Source organism: Theropithecus gelada, chromosome 2 (genome assembly GCF_003255815.1).
Source record: "Theropithecus gelada isolate Dixy chromosome 2, Tgel_1.0, whole genome shotgun sequence".
Taxonomy (NCBI): Eukaryota; Metazoa; Chordata; class Mammalia; order Primates; family Cercopithecidae; genus Theropithecus; species Theropithecus gelada.
The window spans coordinates 161,281,505-161,301,498 of NC_037669.1; the positions used below are offsets into that span (position 1 = coordinate 161,281,505).

The following is a 19,994-nucleotide window of genomic DNA, read 5'->3' on the forward strand; positions in this document are numbered from 1 at the left end:
TACTAAAAACAGGAATTGAAGGGGACACATTACTACTGACTTGACAGAAATAAAAAAAGAGTACTGTGAAGGAAATACCATAAACAATTGTATGCCAACAAATTAGATAACCTAGGTGAAATGGACGAATTCCTAGAAAGACACAAGCTGCTGAAAATGACTAAAGAAGAAATATAAAATCTGAATAGACCTATAATAATAAAGAAATTAGTAATCAAAAAACCTCCCACAAAGCTCAGGCTGAGATAGCTTCATGGTGTATTCTACCAGAGGTTTAAAGAATTACAGTAGTTCTCCCTTATGTGCGGAAGAGACGATCCAAGACCCCTAGTGAATGCCCCAAACCTCGGATAGTACCAAACCTTATGTATACTGTGTTTTTTGTTATATGTACATATCTATGATAAAGTTTAATTTATAAATTAGGCACAGTGAGAGATCAACAACACTAATAGAAGAGTTATAACAATATATTTTAATAAAAGTTATGTGAATAGAGTCTCTATCTCTCAAAATGTCTTATTATTCTGTACTCACCCTTCTTGTGATTATCAATCTAATAACTGGGACAGCTACTAAGTGACTAACTAACTGACCAACGAGCAGGTAGTGTATTCAGCTGGATAAAGGAATGTTTCAAGTCCTGGGCAGGAGGGAACAGGACAGTGTGAGATTTTATCACACTACTCAGAATGGTGCACAATTCAAAACTTATGAATTGTGTATTCTGGAATTTCCATTTAATATTTTCTGACTGCGGTTGACCACAGGTAACTGAAACCAGGGAAAGTGAAACTGTGGATAAGAGGGAACTAATGTAATATCCATCCTTCAAAAAGTCTTCCAAAAAATAAATGAGGGAACACTTCTTAACTCATCCTTTGAGGCAGATGTCAGTCTGATACCACAGCCAGGTAAACAGTTCACAAGAAAGCTATAGACCAATACCAATAATTAATATAAGTGTAAAAATCTGCCAGAAAATAATAGTAAACTGAATCCAACATGTAAAAAATAATATCATGACCAAGTACAATTTATCTTAGGAATATAAGGTTGGTTCAACATATGAAAATCAATTAATGTACCATTAGTATGGTATAATGTACCATTTATATGGTATAATATGGTATAATTAGAATAAAGGGTAAAGACCAAACGATCATCTCACAAACTCTCAGAAAGTATTCGACAAAGTCCAATATCATTTTATAATTAAAACCAACTCAACAAACCAATTAGTAATAGAAAAGAATGAATAAAGGCCATCTACACAAAAAACCCTACAGCTAACATTGTACTTAATGGTAAAAGATTGAAAGCTTTCCCCCTAAGAGTTAGACAAGAATGTCCACTTTTGCCACTTCATTTGAATACTGTACTGGAGGTTCTAGCCAGGACATTTGGGTAAGAAAAAGAAATTGAAGGCATACAAATTGGAAAGGAGAAAGTAAAATTTTCTTTTAGCAGCTAGCATGAGAATTAGCAATAATTAAACAATGATTGTTTTAAAAACTTACTAGAACTAATAAGTTCAACAAAGTTGCAGAATACAAGATGAATATATAAAAATCACTTGCATTTCTATATGGTAGCAATGAATAGTCCAAACATGAATTTAAGAAACCATCTATTTACAGTAGTATCAAAATGAACAAAATATTTGGGAATAAATTTTACACAAGAAAGTATAAGATTTGTATACTGAAAAATACTAAAGATCATTGAAAGAAATTAAAGAAGACTCAAATGAATGGAAAGAAACCCCATGTTCATGCAATGGAATACTTAATATCATTAAGATGGCAGACCTCTCGATGTACAGCTGCAATGCCATCTCTTTGGAATTTCTAGCTGCCTTTTTTTTTTCCTGAAATCAATGATCTAATCCTAAAATCCATAAAGAATGATAAGAGACTCAGAATAGCCAAAACAATCTTGAAAGAAAAGAACCAAATTGAAGGACTCACACTTCTGTATTTCAAAACTTGCTACAAAGCTACAGTAAATCAAGACAGTGGAGTACTGGCATAGGGATAGACATATAGATCACGTCTATGTGTATGTCTGTGTCATATATTCATGGAATAGAACTGACATGCAGAAATACATTGATGGTCATTTTTTTTTGACAGAGGTGTCAGGATAATTCAATGGGGAAAAGAATGGCCTTTTGAACAAACAGTGCTGGGATTACAGGATTTCCACATGCAAAAAGATGAATCTCAGTAGACTTACTCAAAGTGGATCATAGACTAAATGTAAGAACTAAAACCATAAAACTTTTAGAAGAAAACATAGACATGTATGTCTTCATGACCATGGATTCGGTAAGGATTTCTGAGAAATTACATGAAAAACACAAGTGACAAAGGAAAAAATAGACAAATGGGACTTCATCAATGTTATAAACCTTTGTGCTTCAAAGGACTCTATCAAGAAAGTGAAAAGACAACCCACAGAATGGGAGAAATAACTTATAAATCATATATCTGATAAATATCTATTATTTAAAATGTATAAAGAACCTTACAACTCAACAGTTAAAAGACAAATGACCCAATTAAAAAGCAAATGATGTGAATAGATGTTTCTCCAAATAGGACCAATTAAGCACATGAAAAGACGCTCCCTAGTCACTAGACAAATGTAAATCAAAACCACAGTGAGATACTACTTCACACCCACTACAATGGCTATAGTAAAAAAGGCAGTAACAAGTGTTAGGATGTGGAGAAGTTGAAAGCTTTATACATTGCTAGTGAGAATGTAAAAATAGTGCAGTAACTTTGGAAAACAGTTTGGTAGCCTTTCAAAATGGTAGACATAGAGTTACCATATGACCCTATGATTCCATTCCTAGCTATATACCCAAGACAGGTGAAAACATGTTCACACAAAAATCTGTACACAAATGTTCATAGCAGCGTTATTCATAATAGTCAAAAAATGGAAACCACAATTTCTATCATGTGATGAATAGATAAATTAAATGTGGTATATCTACACAATGGAAAACTAGCCATAAAACGGAACAAAGTACTGCTACATGCTGTAATGTGAGTAAACCTTGAAAACAGTATGCTAAGTGAAAGTAGTCAGATCCAAAGGCCACATATTGTATGATTTCACTTATATTAAGTGTTCAGATAGATAAATCCATAGAGACACAAAGTAGATTAGGAATTGCCAGGTGCTGGGGGAAGGGAGCTTTGGGAAGAGACAGCTAATGGATACGGGGTTTCCTTTGGGTATGCTGAAGATGTTCTGGAATTAGATAATGGTGATAGTTGTAAAATGTGGTGACTTTATTTATAAAGCCCTTTAAAAGGGTAAATGTGGTGATATGTCAGTATTAAAAGAGATGGGGAGAGAAAGCCTAAGTGTGTGTGAGAGACCAAGCACACTGGCACTCCCGTCTCTGCCATTGCTTGTCACTGGCTGTCTTTACTCATCTACAGTACTGATTGGGCCCCTGTAGGCATTGTGTTTGAGACATTTGTCCACACAAAGACTTATACACAAATGTTTATAGCGGCATTATTCATAGTAGCCAAAATGTGGAAATGACCTATATGTTTATCGGCAGATGAATGGATGAGCAAAATGTGATGTAGCTGTACAATGGAATAATATTCAGCCTAAAAAGGAATGAGGTATTATATACCACACCATAAACTTTGACATTATGTTATGGGAAAGAAGCTTAATTTAAAGACCACAATGTATGACTGCATTTATATGAAATGTCCAGAACGTTCATAGAAAATAAAGTTGGTTAGTTGTTACCAGAGGCTAGGGAGAGAGGGAAATAGGGAATGAATGCTAATGGGTATGAGGACAGTTTATTTTTTGATGTCTTATAATTAATGAAAATGGCCTGGAATTAGTGGTGATCTTTGCAGAAATCTGTTAATATACTAAAAATCATTGAATTGTGCACTTTAAAATGCACTTTATGGTATTTGAAAATCATTTCAGCAAAGCTGTTTTTAAGAAGAACAACTAGGCCGGGCACGGTGGCACATGCGTGTAATCCCAGCACTTTGGGAGGCCAAGGTGGGCGGATCATGAGATCAGGAGATCAAGACCATCCTGGCTAACACGGTGAAACCGCGTTTCTACTGAAAATACGAAAGAATTAGCTGGGCTTGGTGGTGGGTGGAGGCTGAATCAGGAGAATGGCATGAACCTGGGAGGCAGAGCTTGCAGTGAGCCAAGATCGCGCCACTGCACTCCAGCCTGAGCGACAGAGCGAGACTCCATCTCAGAAAAACAAACAAAAACAAAAACAAAAAAACAACTAGGGAGAGATGATTGATAAAATATGTGAAATACTACAGTTTTTTTAAAAAAACAAGTGTAAATATATTATGTATAGAAAACCTTTTGAAGGATATGTAACAAAATGTTAATAGTGTTTCTGGGTGGTATTGTTATAAATGTTTTTACATTTCTGTATTTTAATGCGCTTAATATGCATTAACTTTTATAATAAAGTGAAATAAATTACACAAGATAGATGAATGTGTTCGGCGTTTAGGGGCTTTTGACTTTTTAGAGGTATGGCCCCTTAGAAGTGTAAAGTTGCAGTCTGTGTGGAGGGTAATGGAGGAGGGAGTTGGTGATAATGGAAGTCCCCTGCGTAGATGATATATTCAAGAAGTTTGGCAGTGAATTTAAAGAAAGAGAGTAGAAAACACAGCTTGAGAGATCAGCATATGTGTGGGAGAGACTGAATATTATAATTTTGCATTTATGAATGTTTTGTGGTTTACATATTACCTGATTTTCCCTGTGGTCCAGTTAGGGAAATAGGTCAAAGATAAACTGAGGCATACAACTGATTAAGTAGCTTCATCAACATCATGTAAGCAGTTGGTAGTGGAAGTTCTTGATTCCAAAGCCAGTGCTTTTCCTTCTGTGCCAAGCTGCATGTGTGATGGAATAACTGAATGGTGTAAGAGTGAGGGTTTAAGATATTTCAAGAGTTGAAGGAGTTATGATCAGGACCACAAGTGTGGGAGTTCTCATTAGAAAAGAGTTCAAAACCAGCCTGGGCAACATGGCAAAACCCCGTCTCTACAAAAATTAACCAGGCATAGTGATGCACGCCTGTAGTCCCAGCTGCCAGGGTAGCTGAGGTGGGAGGATCACTTGAGCCTAGGAGGTTGAGGCTGCAGTAAACTGTGATTGCACCACTGGCCACTATACTCCAGCCTGGGCAACAGAGTGAGATGCTGTCTCAAAAAAAAAAAAAAAAAAAGGAGAAGGAGGGATAGTCTATGATGGGAGAGAGAAGTGTGTGCAGATGGCTATTTGAAAATATCAGAAGAAAAGGTGATTTTTGTAACAGTTCTTTTGGGAGGAAATTCTTGTTTTTGTCCTGACATCAGGGAAATTAAGTGGACCTCACAGTAATAATTTTGCTTGCTAATAGCCATGTGGATATTTAACATTAGCAGTGACATTGTTTCATAAATGAATTTTATTTTTCTTTCATTCAGATCTATTCTTACATACAGCCGAATTGGAGGTCGAGTCAAGACGCTCACATTCTGCCAAGGCTCCCACTATTTAGCCATAGCATCTGATAATGGTGCTGTCCAGCTTCTTGGAATTGAGGCTTCTAAGCTGCCCAAGTCTCCTAAAATCCATCCTTTACAAAGCAGGTATCTATCTTTTGTCTTTTTTAAACATTGTATTTACTGCACTACAGTACCTTAACTCTCCTTTCTACCCTGCAATGTAGTTGGGATCAACTGAGGGCCTCTTACATTGCACTTCTTTTTTTAAGCCCATAAAATAAATAAATAAAATTTTAAAAATGTGCTTCCAGCTCAAAACTGTCACATGTGGTTAGTCTCAGAAGATGATACCTATGTATCTTACCTTCTGCAAACTTGTCAAGAGGTCAAAGGGGCAGCTTTGAACTTGCAGCTCATCCCAGTCTAGAATTTGTCTGAATAACCTAAAATTACCAGTTATATCTTCTGTCTCAGTTACTAAAAACACAACTCTGCCTGATTTTGAGAATGTGAGTGTTCTTCATTAAGGAAAACTCAAATGTCAGCATTCCGTGACTTGGCATTAAAATCTCTGAAGTTGAGGGGGACATGGAGAAGAGCATTTAGACAGATGATTTGCTCTTCATTTTAAAACAAAATAGCAGTGGTTCTATTTAAGAATTTTCTTCATTTTTTATAAATTGTGGTTGCTTGCAGATTAAATGCATACAAGGTAAGATATTTAAAGACAAAGCAGAACAATTTTTGACCAATATGTGTTACACACTGAAGATTTCAAAGACATGTTATGCTTTAAGAATCTACAGTCTAGTGGGAGAAATAGACAAGTGAACAGACAATTTCAGTGCAATGTGGTAATTTTTACATGGATAACAGGAGCCAGCTTGAAAGGGAAGACAACAGGTAAGACCAGGTGTGAGTTAGCCAGGTGAAGCAAGGTGGTTAGGAAGGCCCAGGTGGAGGTGGTGGACCCCATGGAAGAAAGCAAAATGAGGAGTTGTTTAGTGGATGATAAGCCATGGCCATTAGGTAGCTTAAGGCAGAAAGGGATATTTGTTGGGTCACCTGGGCTTTTTGTTTTGTTTTGTTTTGCTTTTGCATTTAAAAAGGTTTTCCACACATTCACTGAACAGATTTAAGCTACTTTTTTCCAGGACATATTCTTTATGGCCTTTAATAACAAATACCTGCCCATTTGTAAGAAAATCTGTTTCAGCAGATGATGCCTGTCTAGTAACCTATCCATTGAGTTTCATGTAAATTATTTAATAACTTGGCATAGTGCACTATGTGATGACTGAGCCCAGAGGCCACACACACAGACAGACATGCACATTCAGTGCACGGTTGTCTCTCAGCCAACAGCACTTTTTACTGTAAATGTTACTCTCTTAAAGCAAACGTTAACTACCTAGATAAGGAGACTGGCAGGATGTTTAGCTTTTAATCTGCCTCACAGTGAGTGCTTCAAAGAAACCTTGCCATAAGGTCATAAGTCTTTGATTGTTTTGGTTATATCAACTGTTGTCATAGATAGCTCTTACTAATTAGAATTTGTGGAAGGAACCATTTTACATTTTACTTTGCAGTTGGATTTTTCATCACTCCTCAATAGGAAGATGTGGTCCAAATTATAATATTTATAAGTACAATTGTTTATCCAAGAGTTAGCAGACTACAGCTTGCAGTATGGTCCATAAAATAAGAATGATATTTGCATTTTTAAAGGGTTGAAAAAATAAAAATAATATTCAACAGGAATGTATGTGATTCACAAAGCCTAAAATATTTACAATCTGACTTCTTATAGATGATGTTTGCTGACCTCTGATCTACAAGATAAAACCAAAACTGCCTGTATGAATGCATGATATGTATGAATCAAGGAGACTGGCCAATGTTTTATGTGTTTTTTTTAGTTTTAAAAATGCCTCAGCTTGAAAAAAACTAGTACACTTATACAGTGGAATAATAATCTGCATTATAAAGGAATGAATTATTGACTCATGCAACAACATTGATGAATCTTAAATGCATTTTGCTAATTAACCCACTTAACTGTATACCACAAAAAGTGAATTTTAACGTATGTAAAATTTAAAAAGTTAACCAGGATGTAAGGGGAAAGATGGAATGCAGTCTATGACAAATTAATCTGTTTTACAAGTGAATCACATAATCATATTGAAGGGCATGGCAAATAAAGGAGAAACTTTGGAAAACAGTTTTTAAATTTGATATTGGGAGGCTAATGACACAACTCAACTCAAACATTGTATTCTAGTTCGTTGTTTTTCACAGGGTTAACAACTTCATTTTAAGTTTCAGGTTTAACAAATCTGAAACTTTACCCTTCGTTTGTGTACTCAGGTTGAACAAACAAGTAAATATATTGTAGTTATGGGAGCCAGGTTTGTCACTGTTAGAGAAAGGTATTACAGATGAATGAACTCTGGTGCTGCATAGGAGTTGGAGATTATCAGTATGGACTCATGATATTTGTATATGCATAGGCATAAATATATACATGTATAGAAACACACGAACAGATACAGAAATATAGATGTGTCCACATGCCTGAAGTAGTATACATAATATATCTTTTAGCTCTGGCCATTGAGAGGAGCTAGAAGCAGGCACACTGCCATAGCAGTGAACACATAGGGCCTAGATTTTTGTTTCTAAATCCATTGTTCAATAAAAGGAACTAGTACTTCTAGAACTGGTTGATTTCAGGTGTGTGGGGCAGGGAAAATAAAAGATAAGCCTGGAGCATCTTGTGGTGTCACAAAATTAGAAAGTATTTTAAAAAGTACATTGAAAGGGCACAAGAGCTGACATGAAAGAGCTTCCAATGGGCAAAGTTGGAACAACTTGGGCAACAAAATAAATAATTGTAGTATTGGATTGTAACTCAAAGAATAAAATAAATATCTGTGAATCCATACTGATATAAATAAGTAAATAAATAAGTTTCTGGGGAAGAAGTGACAACTTACAGAAGAATCCCAGTCAACTAATGTAGAAGGACTGAGGGAAACAAAAAGTCACCATTAGCTCACCACAGGCATGCTCCCTCAAATGGATGCTAAAATTAGTGGGCCAAAGTTAAAGCAGAAACAGAATTTTTGCATTGTCTCAAAGTATTTTTGCCAAATATTGAGTAATTATAAAGGGAAAAAATGTTTTACAATGGAGAATCCTAGCAGACACCAGCTTAATTCAGATGATTCAAGTTAACATCATAAGTGATTCAGGTTAAACATTTCTAATCTGAAAATCCAAAATTCTCCAAAAACTAGAAGTTTTTGAATGCTAATTTGATGTCACAAGTGAAAAATTCCATACCTGACTTCATGGGACAGGTTGCAGTTAAAACTTTGTTTCCTGCACAAAAGTATTTTGTACAAAATTGCCATCAGGCTATGTGTATAAGGTATATATGAAACAAATGAATTTCGTGTTTAGACTTGGGTCCCATTCCCAAGATACCTCATTATGTTATTTCATCTTAAAAACAAAACAAAACAAAACAAAAACCAAAATCTGAAACAGTTGTGGTTGCAAGCATTTTGGCTAAGTGATAATTAACCTGCACATGCTAACATCAGGTCCTCCCTCAAATGATGCACTGAGAAGGGCACATCACTTCTGTGGTATCTTCCCCAATAAGGCATAATTTCAGGATAATAATGAGAAAATGTCAGACAAACCCAAATTGAGGAACATTCTCTAAAATAACCAGTAGTCTTCAAAAATATCAAGGTCTTGAAAGACTGAGGAACTGTCACAGATTGGAAGAAATTTAGTATTGCCCTGTATTATCCTGCATTGGATCCTGGAATAGTAAAAGGACACTAGTGGGAAAACTGGTAAAATCAGAATACGTTCTGTACTGTAATTACTAGTATTATACCAAGGTTAATTTCTTAGTTTTGATAAATGTTCTATGGTTATATAAGTTATTTACCTAAGGGGAAGCTTGAGTGAATGATATACAAGAACTCTACTATTTTTGCAATTCTTCTCTACATCTGGAATTTTTTTTAATGTATCAGCTTTCATTTGCTTGATGGAGTCACATAGCTCTTGTTTCTTGACTATGGATAGGATATAAAGTCATCTTAAAGGGAGACTAGTGCTGTGTTTTCAGTGACTGGAAACGTCTGTGCTTTGTGTATTTCTCTAGAATTCTAGATCAGAAGGAGGATGGTTGTGTTGTGGATATGCACCACTTCAACTCTGGGGCACAATCTGTTCTTGCCTATGCCACTGTGAATGGCTCTCTGGTTGGCTGGGACCTTAGGTCTTCAAGCAATGCGTGGACTTTAAAGCATGATTTAAAGTCGGGCCTCATCACTTCCTTTGCTGTGGACATCCACCAATGCTGGCTCTGCATCGGTAAGCTGACTTTCAAGTCATTGACTGGGTTTTGAATGCCACTAATGCCTGCAATTGCTGTCTTGTGAAAGCAGTTTTTTCCACTTTGTTCATTGGTAATTTTTCCCATCTCTTCTTTTCATAGTCATGTTAAAATAACTTGCAATTTTATTTTTTCATTAAAAAACAGGTTTGAAAGGGTGAAATCAGTATCCTAAGGCATAAAAGTCTCCTCATTGTCCTTGTCTTAAATGAGCCTCCTTACTTTATAATCATTAAGTGATCAGATTTGCTGGCATTCTCTTACTCTGCCAGTGAAGCAGCAGACTTGACTTAAGGAAAATAACATCTGAGTTTGGGCAGACATGGTTTAAATTCCAGTAGCTTTAGGCAGGTTGTTTAACTCCTCTGAGGTTCAGCTATCTCCATCTTCAAATGGGGCTAATCCTTTCAAAGGCAGCTTTGAGGATTTAATGAAGTAAAAGGATCTGTCACAGTGCGTGGTGTTGAGAGAAGAGCCAAGCAATGGTTTCTTACTTTATTATTTGCCTTGTCTCCAAAGGCTAAAGATGAACCAAGTGATCTAGCTTGCTTAAGCAGGATTTTAGAAAATGTATTGTTTCATGATATTCCATTTTATAGATAACAATTTGTGTATCCCTCTGTCCCTCAGTTGATGGATAGCTGAGTTGTTTCTAGTGTTTGGCTTTTCGGAGTCAACCTGCTGTAAATATTTGCAAACAAGTCTTTGTAAGGACATATATTTCCATTAATCTCAGGCATATATATACCCAAGAATGGGATTGCTGCTTTTGTAAAATTTAATTTTTAATTGACAAACAATTGTATATATTTATGGGGTACAGTGTGACGTTTTGATACATGTATTAATTGCAGGATGATTAAATCAAACTAACAAATCTATCACCTTACATACGTATTTGCTATGAAAACACTTACAATTTACTCTTTTGGCAACTTTGAAATATACACTGTATTATAGTCACCATTCTGTGCAGTAGATCACTAAAGCTTATTCCTCCTAACTGAAACTTTGTACTCTTTGATCAGCATTTCCCAGTTTCCTGTCTGCCCCTTTCTTCCTTTAAGTTTCACGTTTTTCCCTCATGGTGTTTTGAACCTGCCGCTTGAGAAACTACCACATCTTATTCTTTTCTAGTTGGCATGCTAATTCAGAGGAATTATCTTCTGTGCTTGAATTTCGGTTTTCTAGATTCCCTAACTTACATTTGTTACTGTTAAGTGTGTGCCCTTTGTTTAATACTTTTTATATGTTTATATGGAATGCATTTTTTTTTTTTTTTTTTGCCTTTTGTGTGAATAAACTGTAGAGGGACAGAAAGATGTAATATACCTGTCTATAGAATGTTTAAGAGGGAAGGGCAAATGGAAACAATTGAAATCTGATGACAGATACAAAGCTGCTGCTACTTTGGGATTGGTAAAGTGATCATTGAATACCAGTAAAACATCTTTGGGTATTTAAGGCAATCTGAACATTTTGACATACCAAATTCATTTTGTATCTTCTCAATAGCTTCTGTTTTTGTGGGTGCCTTTGGCAGTTAATAACAATGTCAGCAACTAATAAATTATTCATTTTCAATTTACCTTATTAGTAGTAGCATTATGATAAGCACCTTATATCTGTTATTTAACAACCAAAGGGGTACTGTTTGAAACTGGTGAGACAGCTTCATGAGAACAAAACTTTTTTTTAAGTAATGAAGGTATTTTTCAAATAAATTCATAAAAAGCTAATTCTATTTGTATAAATGCAGCTTGATGTACTTTGATCATTAGATGGTAATCTTTTTGTGCTTTTTCTCTTTAAGGTACAAGCAGTGGTACCATGGCTTGTTGGGACATGAGGTTCCAATTGCCAATTTCAAGTCACTGTCATCCTTCCAGGGCTCGAATCAGGCGCCTCTCAATGCACCCTCTGTATCAGTCCTGGGTGATTGCAGGTAAGATGGAGGGCTGGCTTTCATGTGTTGGGAGATTTTCTTGGAAAGTACATAATAACCTGCTGCCAAAACTCACGTTTTTAGTTTCATTTTACATATGAACTGAATGCTTGATTCTCTTCTGATTATGGAGGTTGCCACTACTGATACCTCACTGTCATCTAATATTATGTTCAAAAATGATCTCATCAGTCACCATCATTATTCTCCATTCTTAACTGTCCACCACCATCTCCTATCCTTTTTTTCTTCCTCCTGTGTCCCCTAGTTTTGTTACAGCTGCCACCATCTTCCTAGAGAGCTTAGAAACCTTGACTCGTCCTTCTCTGTTGCAATTTCTTGTTGCTCTGCTTCCTTTGTGTTGCTTGAAAGCTTCCCTTCCCTTCCCTCATTAGGCACTTAAATTTTCTTGTATGGCTCCTGGGTGTGACACTTGGGCAATTCTTGAAACTGATTTTCCTCATCTTTAATATGTAGTTAAAAATACTTGCTTTGTAGAGTTATAGGGAATTGAGATAAAACATGCAAAGTACATACTCTACCACACAATTAATGGTTGGTAAATAATAGCTTTTTTTATTCTTACGTTTTCCCTCAGCCCTCTTGCCTCTAGGCTCTTTGCGGTCCCTTCTTGTACATATAGTCCATCGCATACGCTGCTGCTATCAAAGTCACCATGTTGCCAAGTTCTGTGGTTATTGTGAGCCCTTTTCTTATTTGACTTACCATTTGAACAGTTGATTTCTATTGTTTTCAGATGCTTTCCTTACCTGGTTTCAAAGACATTTCTCTTGATTCTACAACTTCTTGATCTACTGGTTCCTTCTCATCTTCTGGCATTTAATTTGTGGCCTGCCTCAGGACCCAGTCTTTGGTCTCAATCACTTTTCCTACACTGGCTGTGTGTGTGATCTCATGCAATCTCATGCTTTAACTATTATTCAGACTCATACCTATTTTTCTTAAGATGTCTAATAGCCATTTTGTAAACTCAACATGTCTAACTAAACTGAATGCTTGATTTCCTCTCTACTAAGTGTCTCCACCACTGCCTCCTATCCCGCTCTTCCTATGGTGTTCTCTCAGTAAATGGGCAGCTGGGTGCTCAGAAGCCTGGAATTATCCTCGCCTGTTCTTTTTCTCATCCCACTTCCAGTCCATTAGCCAGTCCTGTAAGTTCTATTTTAAAGTATATCCAGAATTTGATCACTCTTTACTACCTCCATCACTATCTCCCTAGTCCAAACCACTATAGTCTCTTTTCCCTATTAATGTAATATCTTCACAGCCTGCTTCTGTCTGTACTTCTTAAGACCATTTTGTTTCTTCTGCTCAGTACCTTCCCATTGGCTTCTTGGTCCAAAAGACTTTATGGGACCTGCCTTCTTGCCACCTCCCTGACCTTTATCAGTCAGAATTCTAACAGGAAACAGTAGCACACTCAAGGTAGGATAATTTAAGAATTTATTTTCAAATAAAATTGTTTACAAAGGTTTGGGTGTCGGGGTATTACAAAAGATAGCACAGTAGTATGGGCTGGTAACAGCAGAGTAGCAGTAGAAGGCTTGAGGGGAGGAGGGCATGGTTACTGAATTTGGAAAGGAATAGAGAAGGCCACCTTGAAAGGAGCAGTGACTTTGAGATGAGGGATATAACCAGCCTGATGTGAATGACTTGACTTTCTTCCCTCTCTCCCTTTGATCTCCTGCTGCGGTTTCCCATAGGCATATATTAGTTTCCTATTACACCACAACTTATTTTTTTTAATAATTCTAGAGGCCAGAAGTCTGAAATGGGTTTTGTGGACCAAAATCAAGGTAGCAGCAGACCTGTATTCCCTCTGGAGGCACTAGGGGAACATCTATTTCCTTGCCTTTTCCTGCTTCTAGAACTAAATTCCTTGGCTAATGGCTCCTTCTTTCATCTTCAGAGCCAGCAACATAGCATCTTGTTTCGTTGTTACGTTGCTTTCTGTTCTTGCTGCCAAATCTGCCTCCCTCGTCTAAGATTTGTGATTGCATGTGGGGCCCCCTGAGTAATCCAGAATAATCCGTCTCAAGGTCCTTAATTTCATCACATCTGCAAAGTCACTTTGCCATATAAGGTACCATTCACAGGTTCCAGGGGATAGGACTTGGATACTTTTGGGGCCATTATTTAGCCTATCACAGGCTGGCAAACCCAGCCAGAGGGGGTACAGGAGCTTGTTGATGTGGTTCATTTAGGCCAGATTTAGAGCAGCACATGGAAAGTGACCAGCACTACTGCCCTTTCTCCTACTTATCGCCCATTCTCAGTCTGTTCCTGCCACACTGACTTGTTCTTTCAACTAAGCACACGCCTGCTTCAGAAAGGCCTTTGCATTTTTGTCTGTTGTCCCCACTAGAATGGAAGTTCCATGAAACTGGGAATTCTTCTGCTTTGCCATCTTTTCTTCAGTGCCTAGCGCAATGACTAGCCCATAGTAAAAATATTTACTGGCTCAGTAAATATTAATAAGTGAATAAAGCCTCTTATATTGTCTCTCCCCCTGAAAGAAAGAGATTTGTCTTTCTCTCAGGACTGCAATTTGTTTTGTTGTAATCTTCCCCAACTCTTTTTGTCGGAGTCTAGATTCTGGCCTTTGTCTCTTTTAGCTGTTCAGGGCAACAATGAAGTGTCCATGTGGGACATGGAGACTGGTGACAGAAGATTTACTCTCTGGGCCAGCAGTGCACCACCACTTTCTGAATTACAGGTTTGACTTCAGTTTTTACTGTAAAGGATGATATTATTCCCTACATCCTAAGTACTTTCAGGCATTTAATCAAACCTAGTATCTGTTGGGCTTTTGGGTTATGTTTAAATTTGGGTTTTTAATAACATCAAGTATCATGTGGCCATTGCTACATGAGTGTTTCCTTGCTAGTGTTCTGCATTAGTGGGTAAATAAGTTGCTAGCCCATAAAGCTTGTGATGTCTCTTTGGAACCCCAGTGAGATCTAGCTTAATTAGGAAAAGCCCAGATTGAGGTAGATAGGGCATACATAACTGGTCTCTCATTTCTTCAGGTAACCAGGTACTTGTAAAGCTACTGACAGTTAACTTGCCTCTAGAAATAGCACCATCATTTATGGAATACACGGATGTCTTTTATTTGACTCCACATTTATTTCTTTTAAGCCTTCTCCTCATAGCGTCCATGGTATCTACTGTAGTCCTGCAGATGGAAATCCTATCCTGCTAACAGCTGGCTCAGATATGAAAATAAGGTACACGATCTCAACAAATACTTAAAGAATAAAATGGATACTTTTACAAGATGTTATTACAGATACTGATGGCACTGTAATGTTTAAAATCATCTTATAAGGACAACTGTTAATACTTTATTTGTAACCAATGGTATGCTGTTCTATAAGAACCTCTTTTTCTAATGCAAAAGAAAAACAATGCATTGATGAAGATAAGCCAATGATTATTAGTTCCTCTCATTGTCCTATAAAGATTGTCATTTCTTTCCTCTTCCCTAGGTTTTGGGACTTGGCCTACCCAGAAAGGTCCTATGTTGTTGCAGGAAGTACTAGTTCCCCATCTGTGTCCTACTACAGGAAAATAATTGAAGGCACTGAAGTTGTCCAGGTACTGTAGTCTTTTCATTCAACTTTTGTAAGCACAAACATGGCTTTTGTAAACAGAATTAAAATAAATGACGTGACCAAGCGAGGAGTACTTTGAATTTAGGAAATTTATTTTTTCTTGAATTAGAAAAAATTAACTTTTATTAAGGTAAAATAAGCATAAAGAAAGTGCATATAAGTAATAGCTCAAATGACCAGTATGTACTTTATAACATCGTAAGGAAGCACTTTTATTATCCTCTTACAAATGAAAAAGGCACAGTGAGGTTAAGTAACTTGTTCAAGGTCACACAGCTAGTTAGTAAACAGAAAGCTGGGATTCAAACCTGGCTTTGGGACTGTAAAGTTTGTATTCTTGACTCAGGCAGAAACTTCAAGTGAGAGAATATACCCTTAGTACCTGGGCCAAAGTAGGTGTTCCATAAATAAAAGTGTGCTTCCTTCATGACAAATATTAATGAGCTTTAGAAGTGCTAGAACATCTGCTATGTATTTTTTATATTCTGGTCATGTATACCTTTTTTTATTTTTTATTTTTTGAGATGGAGTCTCGCTCTGTCGCCAGGCTGGAGTGCAGTGGCACAATCTCTGCTCACTGCAACCTCTGCCTCCCGGGTTCAAGCGATTCTTCTGCCTCAGCCTCCTAAGGAGCTGGGACTACAGGTGTGTGCCACCACACCTGGCTAAGTTTTGTATTTTTAGTAGAGACGGGGTTTCATCATGTTGGCCAGGATGGTCTCGATCTCCTGACCTTGTGACTTGGGAGACCTTGGCCTCCCAAAGTGCTGGGATTATAGGTGTGACCCAATGTGCCTGGCTATATCTCTTTTGATTATATTCTATCCCTTTTTTCTTTTGATGTTGGCAAAAGTTAATATGCACAGAATATTGACCTAAAATAAGTTTTCCATATCTGTAAGTGGCTACTCATGAAATCCAATGACTAGGACCCTGGAATGTCATTTTTGGCTCTTCTACTCCTTTTGCTCAGTGTATTTGTGAAAGCATGACTACTTTACAAAAGGTGTTAAATACAACAGTATCTCAGAAGCAAAGACTATTGACGAGAGGAAGAATATGGTACAGACTTTTAACTTCTGGCTTGCTCCCTGACAGGAAATTCAGAATAAGCAGAAAGTAGGACCAAGTGATGACACCCCTCGAAGGGGCCCAGAGTCCCTGCCCGTGGGACATCACGACATCATCACTGATGTCGCCACATTCCAGACAACACAGGGCTTCATTGTAACTGCTTCTAGAGATGGGATTGTGAAGGTGTGGAAATAAAAACCTACTGATTTGTATAAATTGTAATAAAGTTATAAATATACTACTATAACTCAAAAGGCATTTCTAGAGAACAGATTCATTTGCTTAATTTTCAAAATTATGTCTCTATATTACTGTTTCATGACTGACTAAATGATACCCAAAATGGTTAAGATGTACTTAACTAGTTTACTTATGCATCTCTTTGCAAGAATCAGCCAGCCAACAATGTCTGGGATTTTTATTGTATATGTTATAGAGGTGAGAAATATAAAATATGAAAATGAATGTTTATTTTGTATTGAAAAAGATGGTTGAAAAGATGGTTGTAAGCTATTATAAGTATAAACACATTTTTGCTATTAAAAATGCTATTCAAAGCAGTTAAACTGTATTCGTGCATCCTAAGTGTTTGTGTTTTTGGTGGTATTTTTAAATGGTAAATTTAAGCAGAGGAATAATCTCTCCAGCAGCATTTGTTCTAAGGTGAAGAAATGGACTCGATGTCACAAGGAATCAGTGACAGAACCAGGCGTTAGGTCCAAATCTCTGGACTCTAAATATTGTGCTCTTTCTGCTCTAATATTTCTTGTGTGTTTTACAGTCTGCCTTATTAGTTATTTAACATTATAGAATTGATTTCCTGCATATTAGTTATACAAGTATGCCTCCTCTTGGCCATCATTATTTTTTATGGGCTGTACCATAAATTCTGACACTTGGCCCAACAGGTTGCTTTTATCCAGTATAGACTATTGAATGCATGAAAAAGAAAAATAAAGTTAAAAGTACACCAAAAATATACATTTTTAAAAGGCCAAAATTGGTCTTTTCCACTAAGATAAAACCCTTCAAGGTTATGGATTACTATTTGCATACAGACTGTCTCCATATTTAATTCTCATCCACTTGTAGAAGGGTTTATGGTATTCAGAATATTTTAGTTTAAAATTAGTTACATGAGTCTATAAAAATCTCAGCCAAGAGAAAAGCCTGCTTGCTTAGAAATACGCTAAGAATTTTCTGTATTTTTATAATTATATAATTAAGTTACAGTACATGTAGTTTACAAAGCATATGTCTAGTTTCATGATTCAATACAATCATCCCTAGGTATCTCTGGGGCATTGGTTCCAGGACCTCCCAAGGATAACAAAAGCCACAGATGCTCTAGTCTCTTACATAAAATGATGTTGTATTTGCAGATAATCTACACACATCTTCTCATATACTTTAAATTATTTCTACATCACTTGTGATATAATACACTATAAATGCTATATAAATAGTTGTTATACTGTATTGTTTAGAGAATGAAAAGAAAAACGTCTGTACATGTTCAGTACAGACACAAACATCTTTTTCTGAATACTTTTTATCCATGGTTGAACTCATGGATGTGGAGCACCCACAGATACAGAGCCAGCTGCACTTAGTGTTTAGACAGGTAAACAACAAAACTGTCAGAAAATGCCAATCATTCAGAAACGTCAAAGTTAGGAATGATGGACTAACTAGGCCTAGATAGCTTCAAATTTGGCATTGTCATGTTGCCTTGCCTTTGTTTCCCCTTAATGTCTGCCAAAACCATATTTACAGGGTTTCTAGCCACTAAGTCAGATTTAGAGTCTGCAGGGCGTTGGGGAAAATTTTTTTTGATATAGAAACTGTAATGCTGAGATTGGACTTCAACCTGGAGCCATTAGATAAGCTGTAAGACTGATACATGTGGGAAATGCTAAGAAAAAAAAATGGAGTGGGCTGACAGAGATATGATCCTTTTCTCCCCTTATCTCCTGCTACCACCCATTCTTCTCTGTCCCCTTGCCCCACAGAAAAGCCCCAGTTTTGGAAAAAAGTTATTTGGTTGAATTCTAAGTATTACAATCTGATGCCATGTTAAGTTGCATCTCCTTTTGACCTCTACTTAAAAAAAAATAAGTTTGAGTCATAGCTCAGTGCAGAGATAATGGGAGGCAGTTCCTTTACAGTCGATTAATTCACATTTTTAAACCAAGAAGCATCCTGCTTGTGTGATTCTTGGGTTAAATATAGCTTTATTACATTTATATTCAACTTAATTTTTGCTGTTTCTACTTTTAGGAGAAAGAGGTAAATCAGGGAAAATACTAATATTAGGCATTTTTAAAAAGGAACTTCTATTTGCAGCATGCTTCAGAGCTCTCACCTATTAGTGATTCAAAAGATGGCCCAAAATGCTAAAAATAATCTGTCACCAAGGGAATATTTGTTTGGTGTTCTTTACTTGCCAATGCAGAAAAACAGACAAATACATCTCAATGGTATTTCCAACAATTAACAAAAGAAAAGTTTGTGCTTAACTCAGAGTTAACTAGAAAAATCCCTTTTATTAAAATACATTGTAAATATTGCTCATTAATATCCTGTACTTGAGACATTTTTCCTGAACCTCTAAGCACCACTTAGGATAGATGAAGCAAACCTGATGTGTTTTATTCTTCTCTGCTACCTGAGTATGAATGTGACATTTAACTCCTTGAACTTCTGTCTCCTCTGAAGACATTAGGTGCTATCTCTGGATTTACCTAAGTAAGAATGGCAGAAGTGGTTTTTAAAAAATGCTGCAGAATAGTTTGTCTTTCCAAGTTTTATGAAAATAGGTATAGGAAAGAAAATCTGAATGTCCTTGGTGTCAGTATCCATCCACTCCATGCATCCAAGCAGGGCTTCTTGCCATTCCCAAAGAGGGGGACAGTCTGCCTAACAGGGCCATTGCTACCAACTGTGGAGCCAGCTCTTAGACTGAGGTAAGGTCTGAACACTGTGTTTAAATTAAATAATGCTATAATACTTCGGGTGTTTAGTTGTTGAAAATATCAGCCCTATCATAAAAATAAAAATTAAATGCAGATGAGGACACAGCTATCAGAGCATGCTACTAGAGACTAGGTACTTCTAAAACCTTTCATACTTTTACTCTGATCTCTTTTGCATCTCTGCAACTGCATATGAATTTGTAGATTAAAACAATTATTTTCTTACATTTTTCTAAACTCAGCGTGTATTTAAGGCTGTTTTTAAGAGCTCTGCCAATCCTGTTTTGGTGCTGTTTATTATTGACTAAACAGCTACCTGATGGGTAAAAGTAACTCAGAGCTTCATCTATGACAAGTTGTGTCTTGACTCTCCTTGTCTAAAGCATATATGAATTAGTGAAAATTAATAAA

The 19,994-nt window shown here is 36.6% G+C and overlaps 1 protein-coding gene and 1 long non-coding RNA gene across 2 annotated transcripts in view; one reads left to right on the top strand and one right to left on the bottom strand.

The window, feature by feature from the left end:
• The window catches only part of PIK3R4 (phosphoinositide-3-kinase regulatory subunit 4), a 72,617-nt gene extending 55,438 nt beyond the window's left edge, over positions 1–17,179 (top strand). Inside the window, exons 14-20 of the mRNA XM_025376804.1 lie at positions 5,508–5,672; positions 9,718–9,929; positions 11,765–11,896; positions 14,533–14,633; positions 15,059–15,147; positions 15,409–15,517; positions 16,633–17,179. Of these exons, the coding sequence (XP_025232589.1) occupies positions 5,508–5,672; positions 9,718–9,929; positions 11,765–11,896; positions 14,533–14,633; positions 15,059–15,147; positions 15,409–15,517; positions 16,633–16,803 (979 nt within the window). The 3' untranslated portion in view covers positions 16,804–17,179. The remainder of the gene's footprint in view (positions 1–5,507; positions 5,673–9,717; positions 9,930–11,764; positions 11,897–14,532; positions 14,634–15,058; positions 15,148–15,408; positions 15,518–16,632) is intronic.
• A 782-nt stretch (positions 17,180–17,961) lies between these two features.
• Positions 17,962–19,789, bottom strand: LOC112619032. The gene is made up of 2 exons (XR_003118159.1): positions 19,619–19,789; positions 17,962–19,588 (listed from the first exon to the last, which is right to left on the bottom strand). It is a non-coding gene; the product is annotated as an uncharacterized LOC112619032 (long non-coding RNA).
• Positions 19,790–19,994: the final 205 nt, after the last annotated feature.